The following is a 26,905-nucleotide window of genomic DNA, read 5'->3' as shown; positions in this document are numbered from 1 at the left end:
GGACATGGTGTACCTAAAGTTACAAACTTACAGGCACACATCCCTCAGCCTACATAAGCACCTCCAGCTGCATTCAAAGTATTATGGTCCTTTTAGAGTGCTAGAGAAGGTGGGCAAGCATGCTTATAAATTGCTGCTCCCAGAAGGTTGTTAGTTGCATCATACTTTTCATGTGAGTCAGCTCAAGAAACACATTGGCCAGCATGTGGTGCCATCTCCACAACTACCACTTGTTCATTCTGATGGAACAATCAAAAGGGAGCCAGAAGCTGTGCTTGAAAGAAAACTAATCCCTCGGCGCCAGGGTGAAATCAGCATTCCTGTAGTACGTTGGTTAGTGAAGTGGATCAACATGACGATTGAAGAAGCTACGTGGGAGGATGCAGCCTTTATTCAGAAGATTTTCCCTGCATTTCAAGCTTGAGGACAAGCTGTGTTTCATTTGGGGGGTATTATCAGGCTGCAGTTATATTCAAATAGAGTTATTGCACTATGGGTTATGTCGGAAGGGATCTCAACCAGTCATTACTCATCAACGGCTACCAGAAGCAAAGCCACTATGGAATTCCGACAAAGCCCCTGGGAAACGATCGCACGTCCCTCCTCCTCACCAGTCCGCGCGTCCCTCTTCTCCCCTGGCTATAAAGCCATGTAATCCCTCTTTTAGCTACTTTATGATATATGTGATTCATGGTTGAACCCTAGCCGCCGAAGGCGAGCTACTATGCCATTTTCGTTAAATGAAATCCCAAATTTGCCATGTTTCTCTCTGAAATCCAGTCGAGTCTAGCGTTCGTGATCATATTCTGTTCATCGATGTTAGTCAGTTCCTGACAGTAGCACCTTCGACCTCCTTGTCGTAGGTCTCCTCGACTAGACCACAAGTACCCCGCTTCTACGGGATTGAGCCAGATCGATCCATACCAACGTTTGAACTCTGAAGTCTGAACTGTTGGTGCTTTCTGGATGCGTGTGTGGTAATGTCAAGCCTGAACACTGAATTGTTGGTGCATGCAGGAGTCTGAACTATGAAGTGTGCATGGTAATGCCAATTATTTCTAGATGCGACAAGTAATGTTGTTTCATTACATTGTGATATTCCTACTCTACCTCAAGCTAACCAGGGTCAACTATTTATTATTTATAGTGACTGTATTTATAAGTTATCTAAGTTTTTTTAGGTAAGTTTAATCAAATTCATTCGGTTCCATTCCCCTAACCAAACACTGAAAGGTCACCATTTCATTCCACCTAATTATCCTAACTAAACATAGAACGAAACCAACCCGTTCCGGTGGAATGAAACCGTGACATTCCATTCCACTTCGTTCCCGAACCAAACACACCCTTAGTGGAATCACAGATCTTGCATTATCTGAGGCCTTGAGGAAAATACGATGTCCCTACTAGCATTTTGCGAAGCATTGTGCCTACATACCGTTCTAACGAAAATTAGCATCTGCAAGGGTGTGAACTTGGCGATACATCGTCGTCTATGCATGCCTTGGTTACCTTTTACCCAAGCCCTTACTTGTGCACTTTACTTTGTGATAGCCATAGTGATTCATGTTATGTATCTTGTTGTCACAATGTTGTTTATCTTGCTTAGCATAAGTTGTTGGTGCACATAGTTGAGACTGGTATATTTAGGTTTTGTGCTTGACAAATTAAACGCTAGTTTATTTCGCATTTGTTCAAGTCCAAACCATAATTGTTTTAAAACCCATATTCACCCCCTCCCCCTCTTCTAGGCAACATCCAAGTCCTTTCAAGTGGTATTTAAGGTGGACTTCAATAAGGGTATGACATTCGCAAATGATCTTTTCTCCAACAGACTCTAGTAATGAAGAGCTTGCCTAAACAATGGCGCACATGAGTCCATACTTTCATGACTGAAGGTAGTGTGGACCTAAAAATCAATGATGATACTGCTCATTACTTCAAACAAAAATTTACTACGACAATGAGACTCGATGTCCCCAATGTTATTTAACATTGTGAGTTGATATGCTACTGGACATCATAGAGTGCGGAAAGAATTCTAGGAAAATTTGTTCAGAGGTTCCCCACCTAGTGGACGAAGGATTGTCCATTCTTCAATATGAAGATGATATGATTATTTTTATAAAGCATGGTATTAAAGAAGGTAAGAACTTCAGACTAGTTTTATCGGTGTTTGAGCAATTGTCGAGTCTTAAAACAAAATTCCATAAAAATGATTTATTTTGCTTTGGGAAATCCAAAGGGGGATATCATCTCCAAATCATTTGGTCTTCGGTTCTCAAATGCTCATGAAAAATAATGTGTTTACCAGTTAGAGAAAACTCAACTTGGAGGGGCAAGTTTCTCTATGAAATAAGGAGGCTCGTACTTGTCAACGATGTGCTCAACAATATGGTTTTTTACATGCTCTCTTTTTTCTAAATTCCAAACTGGGTCCTCCATAAGTTGTACTAGTTCAGGTCCATACTTCCATGGCAAAGTGACAGTGGAAATTAAAACAAAATGTATACTAGCTAAATGGTGTGCAATGTGTCGTCCAAAAAGAGCAAGGCGGTCTTGGAGTTCAAGACCTCAAGGCCAAAATTAACTTACTCGGTAAATGGCTTTTCAAATTTCTAACCGATAATGGGGTATGGAAAAATGATAAAGACACCCCTACTAAAATAACACCACCAGCACACGCGACCAAGCCAACTCAAGTTTCAGAAACACAAGGACCAATGACTAGACTTTCACGTGCCAACCAAATATCACGAACTTTCATTTCTAGAAACTATTGTATGTATTTATGTGAATATGATGATGCCTAAGTCAGATGTATTTGTATTACTCGGAAATGAAAGAGCTGGCATGGACAAGCATACAATGAGCGAGAAGGAAGTTGCAAGTAGAGATTCTGCGACTTTACAAAAAGACACAGTGATGACAAGTGAAGACATGCATATATGTACAAGATGACACTTTATAATTCCGTCCATTGTAATTTATACGTGTCGTGATACTTCGTACTACCTCTGTCCCAAAATAAGTGTCTTAAAATTATTACTAAGTTAGTACAAATTTAGTACTAAAGGAGCCACACTTATTTTTGGATGGAGGGAGTATTTGGATTATGCCTATATATTTTTGGAGTAAAAGACTATGTATAGTTTCGAGTCTTTATTTAGGGAAGAGATCAACCTTATCCCCTTAGGGTGTTAAATTAGGTTTGGTTTTGCTTGTTTGAGCACTTTGTTAGTCTAATAGTTCATCTTATATCCATAAATCATATTGCGCCTCCTAAATTATGTTTCTTTTTTGGTTGCATACATGGATTGATCTTCATGATCAGGTTGAATGTGTTTCCAACATCGTCAATAATCATACTAGAGTTGTCTTTGTGATTGCTGAGGCACACCATTGAGTGAACGGTGTAGCCGGGTAATCTAAGTCTGATCCAACGAAATCGATACTATCACATCGAAACATTGGTACACCCTTGTACCAAAAACCTTTTCTGAAACAATTACATGGGGGTTGAAGGCTCTCTCCCATATTTACAGGAAATCAATGGATTCACACTTTTGGGTTGGTCTAATGCAGTAAAGTTATGAATTTTTTTGGATTGAGTACTTCTTTCGCTTCGACTCTTTTACCAATAAAAAAAATCATACATTCGTTTTTGGAGGATATTTAGTTGAGCAATGTCGCTCTCCGAGAACAATATCTAGCCTTTTACTACAACGCAACGCAATTGCACAAGTGTTGGGTACGTCCCGAATCATGTGTTGTTTAAGAGGGATTGGTTGGGCTTCGACTAGCGAAGCTCAATTATCACCAATACACGATGTATTCCGCTGGACCCTGCACCGAAATGAAAGCTTCTCGATGGACTCTATATACCATATGTTGTCCATTTTGATGCTCGAGTAATGAATAATAAATAAATTTAGAAAACAAAGGTGCCCTTGCAAACCAAAAAATATATTGTAATACCGCAAAGATGTGACCCTAACTAAGGACAACTTAGCAAAGCCCAACTGAATTGAAAGTAAGGAAGTTTGTTTGTTCCACTACAATGAAACAATCAAGGGAAAATCTAATTAGTAGTGTGCGCACGGTTGCGTTCCCGTGCGGCAGACACTGACCCATCTAATTTAAGCATATCGTGTGGGACCGTTAGATTAGGAAGAGGAAAGAGTTTTGCATGCTACAACCAACGTGCGATTCCTTTTGATGTTTGAAATTCAAAAACTTTTATCTACCAAAACGTTAATTGAATGTTTTCACCATTGGCTTTCTCGCGACGAGTTCTTCGAAACTAGATCCGATGTCGATATGTTTCGTCAACTATTTTTTCCATTTATACTTGCCACATTTTTTCACCCAGTTGCCATATTATTAACCACTTACTTGCCTCAAAAAAAATAACTTGATTGTCACTTTTTAATGTTGTTTCGTACAAAAGCCTTGTAACAGATTTCATTATACATGATATAAAAGCATGTCATTGGTTCTGTTTGCCAATTTAAAATATACCAACTTGTTATATTTACAATGACTGACAAGTTGTATGAGACAATATGATGACGAGGTAGGATTAAAATGACAAGCACAAAAAATATATGTAGCAAATGTGATTTATAAGCACCTACAAGCATTATGAGACCACATGACAACTTAGTAGAATAAAAATGACAAGCACATCAAAACATTTTAGGGACTGCATTTATAAGCATCGACAATCTTTGCACGAAACAACATCAAAAAATATGACAATTAAGTTATTTTTATTTGGCAAGTAAGTGGTTAATAATATAACAAGTGAGTGGAACAATGTGGCAATTAGGGAAGGAAAAAAAGTTTATCGAAACATGTCAGCATGGGATCTAGTTTCGAAGATCTTGTCGCGACAAAGCCAACGATGAAAACAGATCATCGATTGGATTAACGGTTTTAAAGATAAAACTTTTTGAATTTCAAGTATTGAAGAAAATCTTTAAGTCTATATTTTAGGTGCATGTACATGGGAGGCGAGTTGAATCCGCTTTTTAATAAAGCGTGATAGCCACATGCACGCACGGCAACGCCCGGATGAGGCGCCACTGTATAGTCGGGTCCAACAATCAAACATCTTTTATACCAATGTGAGTTTATGGTCAGTCGACAGTAGCCTCTAACTTGTATCTGCCTCTTTAGTGTTGCCAATATGTTTGCAGCTGGTTACGAGGCGTTGATCCAAGAATAGAATGCCCATTCAGGTGGGAGGCGTTGATCCAAGAATAGAATGCCCATTCAGGTGGGAGTAAAAACATTTGATCGCCTTGGCTATGTAGGATTGATTTGTTCCTTTGCTGATAAAAGCTTCTCTCCACCGCAAGAGGTTATCTACCATGGCTGCTCGTGTTGAAGAGGTGGAAGATTGCAACCCAGATGACAGTCGTGACAATAAAAGCTCCATGCGGTAATAGCTGACATGCAGTCCACCGAAAGCATAATTCACCTGTACGTAAAGACATCCTTCGACAAAAAACACTGTTGGTTACATTCACATCATTGGAAGTACAAGTCGCGCATGTCACTGGTAAAAACTACTCCCTCATAGAGAAGACATTCAACTACAGAGTTGTTCGGACTTTAGTAGGAAGAAAACAATCTTCTGAAATCTTTAAGCTTGAAGTCATGGAAAGCGCACGTAATATATATAAATGATGATTCAACATCATACGACATTCAGGCATGGATTGTTCACGTCATATTTTTCACAATATGGTGCTGGAAGGTAAGCTCATCACAAAACCAGTAGCAGTTAAAGCTCATAACAAATCCAGTAGCAGTTAAGCTCATAACAAAGGGGCTTCTTCCTCGGGGCAAAACACAAATCTTGTTGACACATCCCATCTAGAAATACATTCAAAAACCACCTCTCACTGGACAGTCATTGAGAGAATCTGGCGTGCAAGCCCAGGGTCCTGCTGAAGTAGCTCTCTAATGTTGTTCTCCACTTCTCCCAACTGTTTCTCAAGATATTCCTTGGAAGTCTAGCCATCATAAAAGCCAATGTGAGTGAGGATCCATTTTACCCTCGAATTTTGACATGACAGAACAAGGGTCGCTCGTAGGCATACCTGCATTGACGATATTGCAGTCTCACTGTCATTTAGCTTTTTCTCTTGCTCATTTACCAGAAGTGATCTTGGCTCCAAAATAAACCTACAAGTAAATCGATGTATAAACATGATATTATAAATACAGTTACCATACAAGAGCAGAGCAGTAAGCAGGCCCCTGGCAGAAGCTGATCTTCCAGATTTACTTACACTTTACCTGTAAACAACGAAAAAGGCATCAAAGCCAGCAGGAAGCATTGATATTTATATCCGATTCAAAATTGGATGATTGCAATTGCATCATTCGATGCGTAATGATGGAATTTAACCCAGTGTGTGCAAAGGAAAACTAATAAACTCAATTGAGTCACCCAACTGGAATGTTCTTTACGCAAGCAGAAAGCCAATGTTCAACCAGTATAGCAATGGCTGCTAATCACGCAGAACAAGCAATGGATCAATGACAATTAACAAACCTACAGCAAAAGTTTTGACATCAAACACCACCCGTATTCACTTGTCACCATTCTTGTAGGTCCACCAATTTCTTCTCCAAGTACACAAAAATTGAAAATAAACTACAAACTACAATCATTGGAAAGGGCAGATTTTTGGCAAGCAACAATAAGATGCAGATTCATACTCCTCTACTTAGCTGAAACACAACATTTTTTTAGTGCATTGCTTCATGATATTATCAGCTGAATTACAAACACAGCTAATTCCAGAGAACAAATGATGAAAGCATGACTGTACTTAGTATTGCAACCTCGGTGGAAACCACATGAAATCATGTTTGAAAGTTGGAAAAGGGGATATGGATCACGCGCACTAGACAAGGGACGATGGCTCTCTGCTCCGCTCTCCGCTCCGCCTCCGCGCTGCTGATGACTGTACTTAGAATTGCAACCTCGGTGGGAACCACATGAAATCATGTTTGAAAGTTGGAAAAGGGGATATGGATCACGCGCACTAGACAAGGGACGATGGCTCTCCGCTCCGCTTGATGGATAAGTCTATGTACTATGGTCTTTGTGGGGCTGCACCACATAGTCCTTTGTGGGGCTGGAGCACATGGTCCTTGTGGCTGTTAGGATAGAATCCTTGACCATCAAGGACTGGCAGTTAGGATAGCATCTTAGACTAGCATCTTAGCAGCATCTTAGACTAGCATCTTAGCATATGCTTGGCTGGCTAGCAGCCTATAAATATGTATCCCAACACCTCAGTTGGCATGGCATTTGTGTGAGAAATAAACCAACGAAAATTGTCCCAACTCTCCTAGTGTCATCCACAACTATCAATGCTCAGGCTGAAAGGTCTAACAAGTGGTATCAGAGCCTCGTTATCTTGTACCCTGAGCATTTCCTGCTCACCTCTCTCACCAGGAGCTGAGCAGCCTAAGCCGGTAGCAGCAGCTGCTCCGACTGCCCCTAGTTACCTCCCTCCCTCCGGACTGTCGAGCAGCAGCTCGTCAGCAACAGCCTCCTCTACACGCAACAGCCCCCCTGCAGCGAGCCATGTCTGCAGGTCGCTCTCAGCACACGGCTACCTCGAGCATACGGCGCCGGCAGGAGGCCGAGCGCGCCGTGGCAGAGGAGCGTGAGCGAGCAGCTCTAGCAGCAGCTGCTGCGGCAGCAAGGGTGTCGAGGCTGGCTGCAGCGGAGCTGGCAGCAGCCAGAGCAGAGGTAGAAGCAGCCAGCGCAGAGGTAGAAGCAGCAGCAGCAGCAGCGGAGGCAGCACGTGAGGCTACGGCGGATGCCAAGGCACTCCGCGTCGGCTCCGGCAGCTCCAACGGCTCCGCACCTGCGGACGACGGCGCCGACGCAGACCGCGCCAAAGTGGCGCAAGAGCGGACGGCGCAGTGGGCAGCCGAGCACGCCCGCGCTCCATGTGGAGGTGCGCACGGCGACGGCGGCTGCAACGACCAGGACCGCGGCCTCTACGAGGTCCGGACTGTGGTCAGGGATGTTGGTCCCAGTGTTGGGTGGCCTACCCTCACTAAAACCAACTACGTCGAGTGGGCCGCGATCATGAAGATCAGGCTCCAGGTGCGGCGGCTGTGGGAGGCAGTCCAGGACAGCAACGTCGACCACCAAGAAGATCGACGGGCGCTGGACACCCTCATCGCCGCAGTCCCGCCCGAGATGCAGTTCTCGCTTTCCAACAAGCGGACTGCCAAGGAGGCTTGGGACGCCATCGCCGCGGCACGCATCGGCAGCGACCGTGCTCGCAAGTCCACACTGCAGGCACTTCGTAAGGAGTGGGAGAGCCTGGCTTTCAAGCCAGGTGAGGACGTTGATGACTTTGCTCTCCGTCTCAACACTCTGCTGCAGAAGATGGTGAAGTTCGGCGATGCCACCTACACCGAGGAGGGAGCTGTCGAGAAGCTTTTCCGGTGCATTCCCGAGAAGTACAAGCAGATGGCTCGCTCGATCGAGTCTTTGCTGGACCTCTCCACGATGACGACCGAGGAGGCGATAGGTCGCCTCAAGGTCGTCGACACCGACGAGCCACAGCCGCCCTCGGGGCCCATCACCACCGGCGGGAAGCTGCTCCTAACTCGGGAGCAGTGGGATGCCAGCCTTGGTGACAAGAAGGGGGAGCCTTCTTCCACGACGGGCGGCCGCAAGCGCGGCAAGCAGCGTAAGGCGCGAAGGGGCGGCAAGGCACAAGGACATGCCGAAGGTGACACCCGCGGAGGCGCCAAGGACGGCGTCGCTGGCAAGCCCAAGCCGGCACAGGACAACAGCTGCCACAACTGTGGCCGGCTTGGCTCACGTCAACCACGACAAGGCCAGGCTCACGTCACATAGGCGGAGGAGGAGGAGACGGCTTTGTTCATGGCGCATGCAAGCATCGAGCTACCTTCAGCGACACCAGTCGCAAAGGCTCTCCTCCACCTCGACGAGCCAAAAGCACACGCTCTTCTCGGCGATGGCTCCGGGAAGGACAAGACTGCGGGGTGGTGCCTCGATACCGGCGCCACCCACCACATGACCGGTCGAAGGGAACTCTTCACCGAGCTAGACTCCGACGCGCGAGGCTCCGTCAAGTTTGGGGATGCCTCAGCTGTGGAAATTAAGGGCGTCGGCTCCGTCATCTTCACCACCAAGACGGGAGAGCACCGGCTACTCACCGGTGTCTACTACATCCCCGCGCTAAAGAACTCCATCATCAGCTTGGGACAGCTGGATGAGAACGGCTCATGCGTGCTGATTGAGCATGGGGTCCTACGCATCTGGGATCGCCAGCGTCGCCTTCTCGCCAAGGTACCCAGAGGTGAAAATCGACTCTACGTCCTTGATGTGCAGGTGGCACAACCGGTCTGTCTCGCTGTCCGTCGGGACGACGCGGCGTGGCAATGGCATGAGCGTTTTGGGCACCTACATTTTGAGGCCCTGAAGCGTCTAAGTGCCAAGGAGATGGTGCGAGGCCTGCCATGCCTCGACCATGTGGAGCAGTTCTGCGACATCTGTGTGCTGACGAAGCAGAGACAACTCCCCTTTCCCCAGCAAGCGAGTTTTCGGGCCAAGGAGAGGCTGGAGCTCGTGCACTGAGATCTGTGCTGCCTGGTGACGCCAGCCACACCAGGAGGTCGACGCTACTTCCTGCTGCTCGTCGACGACCTCTCTCGCTACATGTGGGTGATGGTCCTCGGCAGTAAGGGAGAGGCAGCGGACGCCATCAGGCGCGCGCAGGTAGCTGTGGAGGCGGAGAGCGGCCGCAAACTGCGCGTGTTGCGCACTGACAACGGCGGCGAATTCACGGCGGCTGAATTCGCGTCGTACTGCGCTGATGAGGGCATCCAGCGCCACTACTCCGCGCCGTACAGCCCGCAGCAAAACGGCGTCGTCGAGCGGCGCAACCAGACGGTTGTGGGGATGGCTCGGGCTCTCCTCAAGCAGAGAGGGATGCCGGCTGTTTTCTGGGGAGAGGCGGTGCTAACGGCCGTCTACATCCTCAACCGCTCGCCTACTAAGGCACTCGACGGCAGGACGCCGTACGAGGCCTGGCATGGGCGGAAGCCGGCGGTCTCCCACTTGCGGGTCTTTGGCTGCCTTGCGTTCGCCAAAGAGCTCGGCCACATCGGCAAGCTCGACGACAGGAGTACTCCGGGAGTCTTCATCGGCTATGCGGAGGGCTCAAAGGCCTACCGCATCCTCGACCCAGAGACACAACGTGTGCGCACGGCGCGAGACGTCGTGTTCAACGAAGGGTGAGGGTGGAAATGGGACAAGGCGGTAGACGACGGCTCGACGCCGACGTATGACGACTTCATTGTCGAGTACGTCCACTTCAAGGAAGCTGGGGGAGCAAGCAACTCCTCTTCGCCGAGCACGTCTACCCCAGCCCCCAAAACTACATCGACTCCGGTACCTACTACGCCGACTGCACCACAACCGGCGACGCCGCATACTCCAGCCCCGGCAGTCACCACTCCGGGCTCGTCTTCATCAGCACCAGCTCACGCAGAGCACAACCCGATGAAGTTCGCTTCCCCGCTCAATCATGACGAGGAGCGCATCGACGCGTATCATAGCGGCGAACCGCTGTGGTATCGTACGATGGATAATCTACTCGGCGACCAGCCGGTGCCGGAACCGGTGCCAGGCGACCTGGAGGAGCAGCTACAACTCGCGTGTGAGGACGGCGAACCTCGGTCCTTTGCAGAGGCCGAGAGAGACGCGGCATGGCGCGCCGCGATGCAGTTGGAGATGGATGCGGTCGAGCATAACCGCACCTGGGAGCTCGCTGACCTCCCTCGTGGTCACCGCGCAATCACCCTTAAGTGGGTGTTCAAGCTGAAGAGGGATGGAGCCGGCGCCATCATCAAGCACAAGGCTCGCTTGGTGGCCCGAGGCTTCTTGCAGCAGGAAGGAGTCGACTTCGACGACGCTTTCGCTCCCGTGGCACGGATGGAGTCCGTGCGACTTCTCCTTGCGCTAGCTGCCCAGGAGGGCTGGCGTGTCCATCACATGGATGTCAAGTCGGCATTCCTCAACGACGACTTGAAGGAGGAAGTCTATGTGCATCAGCCACCGGGATTTGCGATCCCCGGCCAGGAGGGCAAGGTACTCCGCCTGCGTAAGGCTCTCTACGGCCTACGGCAGGCACCTAGGGCGTGGAACGCCAAGCTGGACTCCACGCTAAAGAAGATGGGCTTCGAGCAAAGCCCGCATGAGGCGGCCGTCTACCGACGGGGGAGTGGAGGAAATGCCCTGCTGGTGGGCGTCTATGTTGACGACTTGGTGATCACCGGCATCAAAGATGCAGAGGTTGCGGCGTTCAAGGAAGACATGAAGGCCACCTTCCAGATGAGTGATCTAGGGCTCCTCTCCTATCTAGGGATCGAGGTGCACCAGGATCACTCCGGGATCGCGCTTCGACAGTCCGCCTACGCCAAGCGCATCGTTGAGCTAGCTGGGCTCACCGAATGCCACCCAGCTCTCACTCCGATGGAGGAGAGGCCGAAACTAAGCCGCGACAGCACGACGGAGGAAGTGGACGCTACGCAATACCGACGCCTTGTGGGGAGCCTTCGCTACCTCGCCCACACACGGCCGGACTTGGCATTCTCCGTGGGCTATGTCAGTCGGTTCATGGAGCGACCAACGTCGGAGCACCAGCAGGCAGTGAAGAGGATCGCCCGCTACGTGGCAGGGACACTCGACCACGGCCTCCACTACCCTAGGTGTCCGGGGGCGGCACACTTCGTCGGGTACAGCGACAGCGACCACACCGGCGACATCGACACCAGCAAGAGCACGAGCGGGATCCTCTTCTTCCTCGGCAAGTGTCTTGTGAGCTGGCAATCGGTCAAGCAGCAGGTGGTGACCCTGTCCAGCTGTGAGGCCGAGTACATAGCGGCCTCCACCGCCTGCACTCAGGCGCTCTGGCTCGCTCGACTGCTTGGTGATCTCCTCGTCCGCGACACCAGAACGGTGCAGCTCCTAGTGGACAGCAAGTCCGCCCTGGCCCTGGCAAAGAACCCCGTTTTCCACGAACGGAGCAAGCACATCTGACTGAGGTATCACTTCATCCGCAGCTGTTTGGAAGAAGGGAGCATCGAGGCGAGCTACATCAACACCACGGACCAGCTCGCAGACCTGCTCACCAAACCTCTTGGGAGGATCAAGTTCCTCGAACTTTGCTCCAGGATTGGGATGATTCGACTCTCCCACAAGACGACGTACAAGACTTAGGGGGAGAATGATGGATAAGTCTATGTACTATGGTCTTTGTGGGGCTGCAGCACATAGTCCTTTGTGGGGCTGCAGCACATGGTCCTTGTGGCTGTTAGGATAGAATCCTTGACCATCAAGGACTGGCAGTTAGGATAGCATCTTAGACTAGCATCTTAGACTAGCATCTTAGCATATGCTTGGCTGGCTAGCAGCCTATAAATATGTATCCCCAACCCCTCAGGTTGGCATGGCATTTGTGTGAGAAATAAACCAACGAAAATTGTCCCAACTCTCCTAGTGTCATCCACAACTATCAATGCTCAGGCTGAAAGGTCTAACACCGCTCTCCGCTCCGCCTCCGCGCCCCGCTAGCCTAGCTGCCGCGCTGCTGACGCCGTCCCCGCCGGCTGGACCTCCCCCGTGCCCCTCCGCTCCCCCGCGCCATGGTTCCGGTGGTGGCTGACCCTGTCGACCGCCGAGCGACCCTCTCCGGCAAGCGCGTCTCCTACGGGGACCGCTGGTCCAGCTCGGAGAGTGAGTCCTCGGCTCGCTCGTACAGAGACGTCGCCCGCACCCCGCCGGCCGCTGTCGCGCCGCCGGCCGCAATCGCTCCTGGCCGCGTCGCACCAGCGATTCGTCCTCCCGCCAAGGATCGCCTCGGCCCCCGCTCGGAGGTCCACCGCGTCTCAGGCGGGCCGGTGCTCGACGCTGACGGCTTCCAGCAGGCTCGTCGCAGGGAACGGCGCCGTCGCCCGCGTCGGGTTGCGCCAGCCACGCCCTCGCCCGCGCGCCGCCGCAGTCCCTCTCCCGAGGAGCTCGCGGGCCTCTGCTTCCGGTGCCTCGACCACCGCCACTGCGTCCGGGACTGCCCGAATGACATCCGCTGCCGGCGCTGCCATGCTTCTGGCCACGCATCCCACGACTGCGGCGGTCGGCGGCCCGCGGCAGCGCCTCCGCGCTCCCCGCGTGCCGTCGTCGACCCGCAGCCCCGGCCCCTCCGCGGTGCCCCTGCCAGGGCTTCTCCCCCGGCGACGCGCCCTCTTGCTCCTGCCCTTCCCGCTCCGACTCTCCCTCTGCCTCGGGCCCGACCGATCGAGGACGCCCCTGCTAGCGTGTTCTTGGCACAGACCGAAGAGATGGACGAGGCCGAGCAGGTGCTCGCCCGCGCGATGGTGGCCTCCGTCACGGGCAATCGTCCCTCCGTGTCCGCCGACGAGGTGGCCGAGCTCCTTCTCTCCTCCCTAGAGCTCGAGGAGGGTGACTTCTCGGTCCATCAGCACCACCCGGAGGACTTCTTGATCATCTTCTCCTCCCTGGCGACCATGCGGCGGTTCCGCGGCGAGCACTTCATCAGTTCGACGCGTTTTGCACTGTCTCTCCGGCCCTGGTGCAAGCTTGCCCACGCTGGCGCCGGCGAACTCGAATACCGCGTCGAGCTGGAACTCCGCGGCATCTCCGCCCACGCCTGGCTGCTCTCCACCGCGGAGCACGTGCTGGGAGGTAGCTGCTGGATCGAACGCCTGCACCCCCACACACGCTCCCGTGACGACATGGCGGTCTTCGGCGTCTCCGGGCAAGCGCACGACCCGGCCGACATCAGGCGCGCCGCTATCCTGGAGATCATCGAGCAGCTGCCCGGCCGCGTGCCCTCGAAGGCGTCGTCCATCAGGACGCTAGCATTCCCTGTGTCAATTGCCCTGACCAAGGCAGAGCTAATCCGGGCCGCCCCGGCCGTCACCCAGGACGCTGATGGTAGTGCCGGAGGCGGTGAGGCTGGTGGCGCAGACGGCCAGCACGGTTCCGGCAAGGGACATGGCCCTGGTCCCGGGCGCGCTCGCCGGCATGGCCGCAAACGCCGTCGTACGGGCGAGACGCCGAGTGGCCGGGCTGATGGCATGGTTGTGGATGCGCCGGCGTTGCATGCCCATGGCCTCTCCGGCCGCTCAGACGGTGCCAGTGCGGTGGCGCCCTGGCCGTCCATGGCCGCGCCGCGGCAGGGGCAGCGTCCCAAGTGAGACGGGTTGCTGACCTGGCCTGGTCAGCAGGGCCCAGCGCGCCCTCGTCACGGCGTCAGAAAAGGAAGGCCGCAGGGGCCCTTGGTGACGCCCAAAGCGGCTTTGCCGGTGGCCCCCACGCGCAAAGTCACCAACCCCATCGTCGAGGACGGTGCGGCCGTTGGCGTCGGGCCAGGCGTCAGGCTCTTGTTCGCTATCCGTGGCCACGAAGCGGCCCGGGATTCGAACTTGCCCACGACCGAGGAAGATCCGGTCGGGACCGCCACTGCAGCGGCTGATCCCATGCCCCGTCGGGATCACTGCCAGCTGCGTCTGGGGCCTGCAAAGCAGCACGTGAGGATGGTCGTCCCTGTCCCGCCTGCATCCCGGTCGGGACAAAAGGAGTCATAGCCCACCTTTGTCGCTCCTGCCCCGCCTCAGGCCCTCCTTGACCAACCGCCGCGACCCCACGCGCGCGCCCACGAGGAGAGGGCGGGAAGCGTTTTGTCCCTCCCCGCAAAGATCGTTGTGCCCGCTACGCCCCCACCGGCCAACACTGTTGCTGCGGGACCCGCGGCCGCTGATGCCGCTGTTTTCGCACCAGCACCCGTGGACGCCGATACGGCCGGGCCCGCAGCCGAAGTTGAAGTTGCTGTTGTTACTGGGCCCGTGGTCGAGAACGCTCTGGCTGCTGGGGCCACGCCCACGCTCGATGGCTCGCCCGCTGATGGGGCTGACGGGTCAGTGTCGTCCATGGATGAGCAGCCTCGGCCGAGGGTGGGTCCGTCCCACTGCCGCGGCCATATCTCGATCCTGCAGAGGCCGGTGCGCCATCCGGATTCTGAACCCTGTGCCGCCAGCCCCCGCGCGCAGATTCTGATCCCAGGGCGCTTCGCCTCGCCACCGATCACCCTGCAGCGACGACGAAGCTGCAATACCGCTGGTCAGACATGGACACTAGGTGCCTTCTTGTCCGCGGCCACCAAGCAGCTCGATGCGGTCTTGCCCTCCCCTGGGAAGCGCCAGCGCCCCCCCCCCCCTCAACTTCAGCCCCAGGAGGGGACGCTCTGCTGCCGCCGACGCTCCGACCTCTGCGCCTCGCACTTCGAACAGGAGGGCGGTTGTTCAGATACTCCGCACTCTCGGGATCGTTGGTACGAACCAGCAGATCACCCCCGTCGAGATGAAGGCATACGATGACATGTTCGCCACGCCGATTAGGCTCCCAGTGCTGCAGGCCATCGCCGCTCTGGTCGACCGGATGGTTCCTGCAGGCCTGACCCTCCCGGCTGGTGATGCCATGGTCTGCGCTCGCTAGCCTGGTGGTGACCGTAGTCGATCTCTTACCCATGTATCCGGGTCCTCAGATTGCTGTTTGGAATGTCAGGGGCTTGAACTCGCGCGCTAGGCGCTGCGCAATTCGCTCGCTGATATGTACCACCCATGCATCCATTGTATGCCTCCAGGAAACTAAAATGGCGTTGATTTGCTCGTCGATTGTGTTAGACACTCTTGGGTCCGAGTTTGATGGCTCCACCTACCTCCCGGCCAACGGCACCCGCGGCGACATTCTCATCGCTTGGAAGAGTAGGGCCGTCACCATCACCAACTCCCTATTCACCCAAAACGCGATCACGGTTAAGGTGTGCGTGCCCAGCGGCACCCCGTGGTGGCTAACCACGGTATATGGCCCCCAAAGTGACCCTGATAAGCTGCTGTTCTTGCAAGAGTTGCGGGACATTCGCGCTGCCTGCCCGGGTCCTTGGATGCTCAGCGGCGACTTTAACCTCATCTACCGTGACGCTGACAAGAGCTCCGGTACCCTGAATCGCCGCATGATGGGAAGGTTCCGGCGCGCCATCAATGATCTTGCCCTGAAGGAGGTATACCTAAATGGGCGCCGCTTCACCTGGTCTAATGAGCAGTCGCCGCCGACGCTCGTGCACCTCGATCGAGTTCTATGCACCGCGGAGTGGGAGGACTACCACGGGGAGTGCCACCTCCGCTGCCTTGCGTCCGTCGTGTCCGATCACTGCCCGCTACTGCTGGATTGCTCCCCCATGCCCATGGCCCACAGGCGCTTCCGCTTCGAGGATTTCTTGCTTCGCCTCGATGGATTCCACGCCACTGTCGCCACGGCCTGGAGCTCCGTGCATGAACCCCTTCCAACGGTTGGTCCGACGCCTACAGGCCACTGCCCGCGCCCTTACGAGCTGGAGCGCCAGGTCCACGGGCAATGTCCGGGACAAGCTGGCCATTTCTCGCGAGCTGATCGCCCGCTTCGACCACGCGATAGAGCCGCCCGCTCACTACGTCGGAAGAATGGTTGCGCAAGCAGCTCAAGTTGGCATACCTTGGGCTGGCCTCCCTTGAGCGCACCATCGCGCGGCAGCGCGCCTGCATCTCCTTTCTCGCCGAGGGTGATGCGAATACGAGTTTCTTCCACAGGCAGTGCACGTTCCGGCGTCAGAAGAATCACGTGCACAGTCTCTTAGTCGACGGCATGTGCTCTGTGATCACGAGGAGATGGCCCACGCGGCATTCGCGCACTTCGACGGGCTGCTCGGCACTACCGTGGACCGGGCGCACACGCTTGACCTTGAGCAGCTCATCGCGCCCGGTGACCTTGGCAGCTTGGAGGCGCCTTTCACCCCTGAGGAGATCTAGGTTGCGGTGCGACGCATGCCGGCGCACAAGGCACCAGGGCCAGATGGGTTCACCGCCGAATTCCTTCGTGCCTGCTGGGGCATAATCAGGCAAGACATCCTGGATGTCTTCGAGCAGCTATACATGCTACGTGGGAGAGGGTTTGGTAAGCTCAACCAAGCCCTGCTGACCCTGCTGCCGAAGCGCGCGGATGCCCACAAGCTGGGCGACTACCGACCAATTTGCCTGATTCACATTGTGGCCAAGATATTCGCGAAGGTCCTGTCGTTGCGCATCGCCCCTAAGCTGGATAGCCTGGTCAGCCGCAACCAGAACGCCTTCATCGCCGGACGCTCGCTCCACGACAACTTGATGCTCGTCCGGCAGTCTCTCCGGATGCTCCATCACCTGGGCGCGCCGTGCATTATGCTCAAGCTTGATCTCACGCGGGCTTTCGACTCCATATCCTGGTCGTTCCTCTTCGAGGTTCTGCGCCATATGGGTTCGGGGACAGGTTCAGAGAATGGCTGGCCATTCTCTTATCTTCGGCCAGCACACGAGTCATGCTCAATGGAGTGCCTGGCCCCCCGATCTGGCACCGTCGCGGGCTGCGCCAAGGGGACTCCACATCGCCACAGTTATTTGTCCTGGTTGTCGACGCGCTTGCCCGCCTCATGCACCGGGCGCTCCAGACAGGCCTCCAGACAGACGTGATGCTGTTTTGCCATGCTGAGATGGATGAGGTGCTCGCTGTGAAGAGCATTCTGGGCATATTCGAGACCGCATCGGGCCTGCAGGTCAACTACGGCAAGAGCTCGGCCACGACCCTGCATGGCGACGAGGATAGCGCCGCCTTGCTGGAAGCGCTGGGCTGCCAGTCGGCGGACTTGCCCATCACCTACCTGGGCATCCCGCTCACCACCCGCCGACCCTCTGCGGCACAGATGCAGCCGCTGGTCGACGCTGTGGCTGGCCGCCTCCCGACATAGAAAGCATGGCTCATGAACAAAGTCGGGCGGCTGGCACTGGTTAAATCGGTCTTCAGCATGATTCCAACCCACCAGATGCTTGCCTTAGCGCCCCCAAGAAGACCCTGAAGCAACTAGAGAAGATCCAGCGTGGCTTCCTCTGGGCTGGTCGCGCGGCTGCGCTCGGAGGACACTGCCACGTGAACTGGCGCGCGCTCAACCGGCCGCTCGCATATGGCGGGCTCGGCATCCGAGATCTAGAGCGCACGGGGCTCGCGCTCAGACTGCGGTGGCTCTAGCTATCGAGGACGGACGCCGACCGAGCTTGGCAAGGCCTCGACCTGCAGTTCTCCCACGAGGAGCTCGGCCTTTTCTACGCCTCCACCTTCATGGTGGTAGGAGATGGTCACACACGCTGTTCTGGGAAGACCGCTGGCTGCACGGGCAGTCTATTCGCGAGCTAGCACCCCTGCTTTACCTTTGCATTCCCAAGAACAGGAGAAGGGCGCGGACGGTGGCGGAAGACATCGCCGGCAATGCCTGGGCACGAGACATTCGCGGCATAGTGGGGCTGCAAGAGATCGACCAATACCTGACGACATGGCAGCTTGTGGCGCACACTATATTGTCCGCTGAGCCGGACAAACTCGTCTGGAAATGGACGGCCAACGGTGTCTACTCGGCGAGGTCCTGCTATCAGGCAACCTTCCACGGATCTTTGACATGCCATTCTTGGCAGCTCATCTGGAAGGGATGGGCCCCGCCGAAGGTCAAGTTCTTTCACTGGCTTGCGAACCTAGACCGATGCTGGACCGCGGACAGACTCGCTCGCCGAGGCCTCCCCCATCACACTCGCTGCCTGCTTTGCGACCAAGAGCCGGAGACCATCCGACACCTGCTACTCACCTGCCCCTTCGCGCGGCAAGCCTGGCACGAGGCCCTTTCCTGGCTGCGCCTACCACACCACCATCATCGCTCCGCAAGGCGCTGAGGTCCGCCACGCTACTGGTGCCCTGGATGATCTGGAAACATAGGAATGCGTGTGTATTCGATCATATTACTCCGTCGCTCGCCAAGCTCTCGGATAGGATCAAAGATGAGATGAGGTGTTGGGCTAGAGCCGGGGACAAAGGGCTTAGGGTAGTCTTGCCCCCATCCTGGGATGTTCATTGAACCCCCTTGTAACCTTGCTGTAATCACCTCTTAGGAGGCTGTAATTCCCCTTCTTTTCAATACAAAGAAACGCAAGGCTCTTTGCGTTTTCTCGGAAAAAAAATGTTTGAAAGTTGTAGTTGTCTACTTTTCAGCTGCCTGAAATTAGCAAAAATCTCAGTCACTTTTTTATAAGCCTTCAGATTTGCATCAAACTGACATTTTCTATATTGCGTGATGGACAGACAGAGCTAAGTGTAAATACAAAAGGAAGCTATACAGGGCTGGGCAAACCTAAGGCTACACAGTTTTGTGTGCCCAAATTAGGTGTGTACCAGTAGATGTACATGACAGACACTGAACAAAATAATAAACAGAAAACTAAATCTTTTTACAGTAATTCGGCAAGAGAAATCCCAGACAAGAGAATGCGCTCCCACGCTGTCCACATCCCCATGATTTTTTTTCACCACACGATCCTCTGACTTCTACCACAGTTTGGACGTTGGATCGCCCTCCCAGGGAGGCCCGTGAAAGCCTCGTTATAACGCTGAAAAACTCAGTTGCAGGCCCTGTTAGGCCCATTCCAGGTCACCCGCGGCCCGATCTCCTCTCGCGCCGTCTCCCACTCATTCCATGCCTCTAGCGCCGCTACCTCTCGATCCATGCCTCCCCCGCATCGCCTGCCCCATTGGGGGCTCCTCCACCGACCTGCCGGCCACCTCCTGGCTTCTCCTCTTGTGCTGCCTTCATCCCTCCTCTCACGCCACATCGGCTGAAAGGCGGATCCAGGCAGCATCCTCACTGACAACCACTGCACGCCACAGCACCACCATGGGTCCACAAGCACGAGCGCATCCTCCTCTCCGGGATGAAGCTATGCAGGAGTCCCATTCTGCATTCCTAGCTCTCTGTCCAAGTTTGTTGTTTGCTTGCTTGATCTTTTCTCTGGAATGTGGATGAAATATATTCCTCTGTCTCAGTCCCTTGTTTCTCCTCTGTGAGTTCAGGCCTTCTTCTTTTTTTTGACTTTTTTCTTCCTCTCCTGCATCTTTCCTCCATCCCTCAGATATGGGACGAAAATGTAGTACTTCTTTGGCATGTTCTTCTTCCGTACTTGCCCGCCCAGATTTATGCCTGATGTTCGATTCTGTGGTTTGGTCGGTTCTCTTATTCTCTGGTTTGATTTTCCTTTACACCACGAACGTGGTTTTTTTAGCTGTACTTCCCTCTGAATTGTGTGTGTGTGTGTGTGTGTGTGTCGGGTGGGGAGAGGGGGGGGATTCCTCTTTTTACCGGGCAAAATGGATTCATTACATATGTGCATCGGAGTCTGCTTTTCTTTATCAATGGACAGCTCGCCACAGGGTTTTCCACTTGGAAGCTGAGTAGTGAATAAAACAATTTTACATCTGGTGTAGGTTCTGCTTCTGGAACCAGGGAAGATAAAAGAGTCTCGTACAAGGGCAATGCTGGTACCAACAAAAATGCACTGCTGAGTGTTGCTTTTGGGCTGCCGGTTGGTTCACTCATTGTTGCATGATTTTATGTAGACTTTCTGCTAATTGTCTGGTGTATAACTGTGAACTATTCTTGTCCTGCTGTACAGAATATCTGGATGCAGTATATGACATGGCATACTTGTGTCGATGGTCCTATAATCCCTCCCCAGACCCCACCTTGTGTGGGAGCTTCTATGCACTGGTTCTGTCCTTTAGGTAACATCTCAAGCTCAAAATCAAATTCATTTGGGAGGTATTGATAGAAACAAATTCAGAAAATAGCGGTGAACAGTAAAACACCACTAGACGAACTTGTTTTTACATACCTCCAGAATGGATGGGTTTGAGCTTGAAATTTCACGTGAGCATCTCCTCCTAACAAGCTTATTTTCTTTTTATAATTTCAGAACTTTCAAATGTGGTTTCCATGGTTTCATCATAACTTGGTTACCACAGGATATTTTCTCCACTACATCTAAGTAAGGGCAGTTACCACAGGATATTTTCTCCATTACTTCTAAGTAAGGACAGTCTGGGACACATTTAGCAAAGGCATTGGTGGTCAACACATTTCGAGGAAAAAGAAATGACAAATAGCTTGGATGCATCCATTAGAAGAAAAGTAAAGTCTTACCAATGGCCTTGTAAGTGTTTGTATCATCAGGCAATTGGCTAAGTTCCTCCAGTGTAAGGTACGCACGCTTCTTTTCACTCTCTTTAGAACACATCTGAGATTGTAACTGATGAAAGAAGAAAATTGTTGTAATAAATGTTATCGGCCAGGGAATCTAGGGCACAAATATATATGCTAGAGTTACTGAAGAAATTTCTGATAGAAACATCCATTGCGAGGATAGCCACCGAGCAAGAAACCCAACAAGATAACATGAATGATCTATTTCAGCAATCTAAATAGCCATCAACTCAACAAAACCCCAATAAGATAAAAAGATTCATATTTATCATTATTTACGGCATGCCCATGTTGTAAAAAGACAAAAACAATGTGATAACGTTGTGTGTGCATGATGGCTCAAATATATTTCAGCAATCCAAAATCTATCAACTTCTTATTCCACCAATATTTCAAACTAAGATAAAAGTTAGAACATAGTCTAAAATATGTAAGAAGTTAGGACAGTTGAAAGATACTCCCTCTGTCCCAAAATAACTGTCTCAACTTTGTACTAGATCTGGTACAAAATTGTACTAAGCTTAAGACACTTATTTTAGGACGGAGGGAGTACTTATCATTCATTGCTTGAATAAAGATGATGCTCGTTAAGGTTGGCATTTATTTTCTTTATGTACACATGAATTATTTCTACAAGCAATGTACAATATAGCTCAGCTTTTAAAAATAGAGAAGAGAATCAATACAGCTTCGTGCGATAGACTGGCACCGATTAATTCTGCAGTAATATAGCCCAAAAAGCCAAAAAAATACTGGCTCTAGACTAGAAACAGAAGAATATCCCACGAATTATTATATCATTCAGGAAAAAATAGATCAGCCTCAAGATCCATGGGCCATGTACAAATTTGGTCCTCTTCTGTTTTAGCCATGGTACTGGATGTCACATAACAGAGTTGAACAAGAAACGCACCAGTGCTCAGTAATCATAGCAAAGAAAGCAATGTGAAAACTAGATGACAAGAAATAGATCACTGCAAATTATCATTAGCTAAACAAATCAACTAAAAAGCTTTTTAATAAATTAATGATGTGGTCCAGCAGAATCCAAAGTAGGGAAATATCACTGTTCCCTCACAAGAACTCAAAAAAATTCCATTCCTTTCTCTGAAATGATCAGTTTCTTAACTGCTATACTTGAAATGAAGTAACTCAACATACAATGGCAACTAATTATAATGTAGGTAGGATCTGATGCAGATTATGACTATACATCAGTGGAACTACATATATGTATGGAAAACTAAATAAACAAACATTTTGCCGATTTTTCTGTTTTTCATCAAAACATTCACCTGATCAATCAATTCTGATTTAAAGGGAGTGTTATCTTCCCCTCATACTACCTTAGTCAGAGTGTTAGACACCCAACTTTGCAAGAATCAATACATCAGAAAAGCAATTGTTTTTAGTAGTTTAATACAAAGACGAAAACACCAGGTAGAATTATGAACATCTGCTGGTGCTGGCTAATGCAGCAAAATACGGCCAACGGAAGTAAGTGTCATTTAGCGAACTAAAATACTAGCTCAATAAAATCAGATCAATTACGGACATTTGCTGGGGGGTAGCTAATGCAGTATGAAATATGGCATATTGTAGTGAGTGTCCATGAGTAAACTGAAGAGTCGGCTCAATGATACAAACATTGTCGTAGAATTACAATCTAGAAACGGGCAGCAATGCTGTCCGAATAACCACCAAAAGCATACCGCTCGGGTAAAAGATTCCAGCGCACGAACCTAGGAAAGGGTTTTCTAGCACACGGAACAAAGTAAGACCTAGGGCCCCAACAATCTTTGGAGATGAGATGTCCATGCGTACGCATCGTCACCAAGACGGAACTAATCGGGCTATTTAGAACTATATAAGACGAAGCAACTGTATGGGTTTTCACCTGTTTGATCTTGCCGGTGGTCTCGATCATCCGACTTTGCAGCTCTACGAAAGCCTGACGCCGCGCAAAGAAGGATGCAAGTTAGAAGGCTGGCACCGGGAGATCAGCCATGAAAAGTTGGCACTCACCGCTCGGTTGGGTTCGTCCGCCATGGGGATCTAGTGAGATGGGCAGAGACGACGGCGCGCGGGGGGGGGGGGGCAACGAGAAGCCTGAGAAGACGGGACGGGTTGACTCCGCTCGCTGCCCAGGCCCGCTCAACAGCCTACTACAAAAAAGGGCCGGCCTGTTTGGATCCAAAAAACAAAAAACGGCAGAAATCTTGCATCACCGTGTTATGGATGTGCCAACGTTTGATCCTTGTGCGGTACCTATGACTCGTGGCAACATTCACATGACTGCAAACCAAAAGACATGCAAAATTATGGTTGTTTGGAATGCATGAAAATGGTGGTTACAATCTGAACAATATGGATTGCAAAATTATGCGTTTTATATGCTTATAATTTTTTGAGGATAGACGTGTTGTTGTTTGTTTATTCATTAGTTTTGCTTTTTTTTTGTGGTCTGAACATTATAGAATACTGTAATAGCCCAAAAACGACGTTCGAGAAGATTCTCCTTTTATTTCGTTGTCATTGTGCGACTCGATTGTTTGTCGCACTCGTCATCGCATCATGCGCATCATCTGCATTGCATCGGTATTCCGTTGCCGTTAGTTTTCAAAACGTGCATCCGTTGTTAGCTGTCAGTTCTCTCTGTTATCGAAGTTGACCGTTTTGAGACCAATCACACATGCACGCGCCCGCCTAGCCTATTCTACACAATCAGTAAGCCCACTTAGCCATTTTCGTGACTGGAGCCGTCCAATCGCGATCATGCGGTCCGAATTCGGACGAAATCTGCAAACCCTAGCCCGTTTCTATATATAGACACCAACGAGCCCTACCTCGGGATCCGGCCCCCGCCGGTGAGGCCTGCCTGTTCCCCGTCCCGGACACTCGCCGGAGCCCCCAGACTGCCGCCGGTGTTGCCCCTGTCGGTCCTCGCTCGAGCGAGCAAGCTCGCTTGGCTTGGGCCGCCTTCCGCGCCGCCATGGGCCACTCAGCGTCCCGGCCTAATGCAGTGCCAGGTCGCCGGCCTGCTTCAGCCTGCTCGAGCTGGCCTTCAGCACCGAGCCGGCCCAATCGGCCCATGGGTGAGCAGCCCCTAGTCTTTGCCTGAGCGTTTTATTATGTTGCGCCCTATGCACTGTTTAGTTTTGGCCCGTTTGGTATTCTTTTAGGTCCTGCGATTTAATTCTTTTTCAGAAAATTGCATATTTTTAAAACGTCCGTAATTTTTAAACCGTGCGTCGGATCAGAATAGTTTATATATGTAAAACGTGTATAATTTTATGTAGATTAATGTTTTCCAACTCTCATGCATATTTAAAACTGTTTAATGTGTTATTTGCATTGGTTTGCATGACAACGTGTTAAAACGGTTTAATTTGTAACTAGTTAACCGTAGCTCCGTTGGAGATGAGCCTTGTTGCAAATGCACTAGAACAATTAGTAGAATCACGTGAACCACTTTGTTTTGCCGTTTAACAAACATAAAATGTGTTTAGGACAAATCTGGACAGATTTCGAAAGTAACACATGGGGTAAGTTCGGAGATGATATATGTCATTTCCGGTCTCATTTACAATGCCTAAATAGGTAGTTTAATTGTGTTTCATCCCTTGCCATGTTTAACAACATTTAATATTATCGTGTACCTAAACGGGAGTGAACTAAGTAATGTGTATGTAAAGTTTCATCAATATGCAACTCATTGCATATTGAGCTTCACTTAATGTGTAGTGTTTGACTGTTGTGAATTGTGTAAGTGCATCTAGTGCCCCTTAGTGATTTTGGTGGTTTGAAGCCTTATAGGTTAAGAGACTTATATGTTTGTAAGTGTACACATGCTCTATAAGTCGTTGAGGAGTTTGAGTTATTCGATGAATATCGACCCCTAAAAATATATGTCTTCGGGTGAAGACTTTGATCCTTCCTTGAAGACTTTGATCGCGAAGAAATTGCGAAGTAATTGATATTCCTCATAAAGATATTGAAGATGAGGAATTCAGTGTGTCTTGAAGAAAATACACTGAAGACTTTGAAGCTTGAAGATTTAAGCTTTCTGTTTCATTTTCTTTATACTTGAGTCATAGGAACACCGTACTGTTAAAGAGGGTCGAGGTAAAACTATAGAACAAATTTCCTCATGATGATCAACCCAAACCTGCATCTACCAAATCCTCAAACTGAGGAACATGAGAGATATGAGGACTTTCACAGTTGAAAGTTCCGACCGTTGTCGCGCCACGCGCCACCTGTCCTAGATCTTATCCACCCAATGGTCATATTATTAAAGGGCATTTATGTCAAATCACGTAGGGATGCTTCCAGGCTATAAATAGTCGCCCCCACAACCACTAGCTGGTCGGCTGCTCCGGGAGAAACTAACACTTGTCATTTAGAGCAACCCAAATTCCTCAGAGTTTTTGAGTTAAAATCATCAAGTAGGAAATACCCCAAACACCCAAACCCAAACCTAAAAACCCAAGTGATTGAGCATCACTGAAGAAGTTATTCTTGTGTGGAACCGACGCTTGTTACCTTTGAGGACTGTGCATCCTCCAGACGGCTAGGCGTCATGGTCTAGAGCATTCAGCACTCAATTGTGGATCGCCGGGTGACCGAGTTGTGAGGGTTTGGAAGTCTGCCATGAAGACTTACCACGAGTGTTGGGCGAGGACTGTGTGTCCTTAGCTCAAGGATAATATGGTAGGGATTGTGTGTCCTTTGGATTCAATACCAAGCTGCTCCAAACCAGATGTACAACTGCCACAACAGTTGGAACTGGGTCATTAACAACTGTCTTCATCGAGCTAGTGGTTCTATTTCCTCAACTAGCTTCATTTCCTCAATTGCATGTTGAAGACTTTCATCTATACTATTTGAAGAATTTGACTGGCGACTTTCTCTGAATTCCTCACCTCAAATTCTTCACCTGCTTATCGTGTACTCGTGACCTGTGCAAACTGATTCTCTGAAATAACGCTGAGTATTTTGCTGTAGACGTTTTTGCACTTCTGACTTGTATTATTTCTGCTGCACTCAGTTCATGATTGAGGACTTTCCTCACTATGAATTTCCTCAGTGATGAAATTGTAAAAATCGCCTATTCACCCCTCTAGTCGATATAACGCACTTTCAAATTGCCATGCCATGCCTTGCATAATTTAAATGGACATGCATCATATTAGGGTATGCACCATGTCATGCATGTGCCGTGGTGAATACCGTGTGTCGATTCTTGTTTCCGGTTTGCTTCCTCTCGATAGAGTTCCGCAAGCGTGTCGGGATGTGAGGATCCGTTCGACTACGTCGGTTCGTCTGCTTCACGGAGTTGTTCTTCTTCCAAGCGGGATCACAGGCAAGATGAACATTTCCCTAGATACCATTACTATCATTGACATACTAGTTGTTTCGATTCTTTCGTTATCTCTCGCTGCCTACCACCTGTTAAATACGAGCCTCCCAACATTGCCATGAAACCTCTAATCTTTCCACTATCCAGCAAACCTTGTTTGGCTATGTTACCGCTTGCTCAGCCTTTTGTTAGCGTTATTACTTGTGAATTTTTGTCCAAAAGGACCGCCTCTCGAAACGATTTGCCAGAAAAGACCACATGCGGTACCGAAAGACAAAAAAGACCCCCTCCTCACGTGGCAGCAGGC

General features: G+C 50.8%; 1 protein-coding gene across 1 annotated transcript; it reads right to left on the bottom strand.

Moving 5' to 3' along the window:
* Positions 1–5,656: 5,656 nt before the first annotated feature.
* LOC123426176 (prefoldin subunit 1) lies at positions 5,657–23,441 on the bottom strand. Its single transcript, XM_045109952.1, has 6 exons — positions 23,262–23,441; positions 23,134–23,187; positions 21,177–21,282; positions 6,303–6,309; positions 6,111–6,195; positions 5,657–6,023 (listed from the first exon to the last, which is right to left on the bottom strand). Exons 1-6 carry the CDS (start codon positions 23,283–23,285, stop codon positions 5,910–5,912), a joined length of 390 nt encoding a protein of 129 aa, XP_044965887.1. The 5' UTR covers positions 23,286–23,441; the 3' UTR covers positions 5,657–5,909.
* Between the last annotated feature and the right edge of the window lie 3,464 nt (positions 23,442–26,905).

The sequence above is a fragment of the Hordeum vulgare genome, chromosome 2H, assembly GCF_904849725.1.
Source record: "Hordeum vulgare subsp. vulgare chromosome 2H, MorexV3_pseudomolecules_assembly, whole genome shotgun sequence".
Lineage (NCBI taxonomy): Eukaryota > Viridiplantae > Streptophyta > Magnoliopsida > Poales > Poaceae > Hordeum > Hordeum vulgare.
This window is presented reverse-complemented; position numbering and strand designations above follow the sequence as displayed.

Coding starts and splice junctions, on each gene's coding strand:
- LOC123426176 (XM_045109952.1), bottom strand. CDS start 23,285: ATGGCGGACGAACCCAACCGAGCG. Junction 23,188..23,261: donor CGGACGAACCCAACCGAGCG/GTGAGTGCCAAC, acceptor GCGCGGCGTCAG/GCTTTCGTAGAGCTGCAAAG. Junction 21,283..23,133: donor CCACCGGCAAGATCAAACAG/GTGAAAACCCAT, acceptor TTCTTTCATCAG/TTACAATCTCAGATGTGTTC.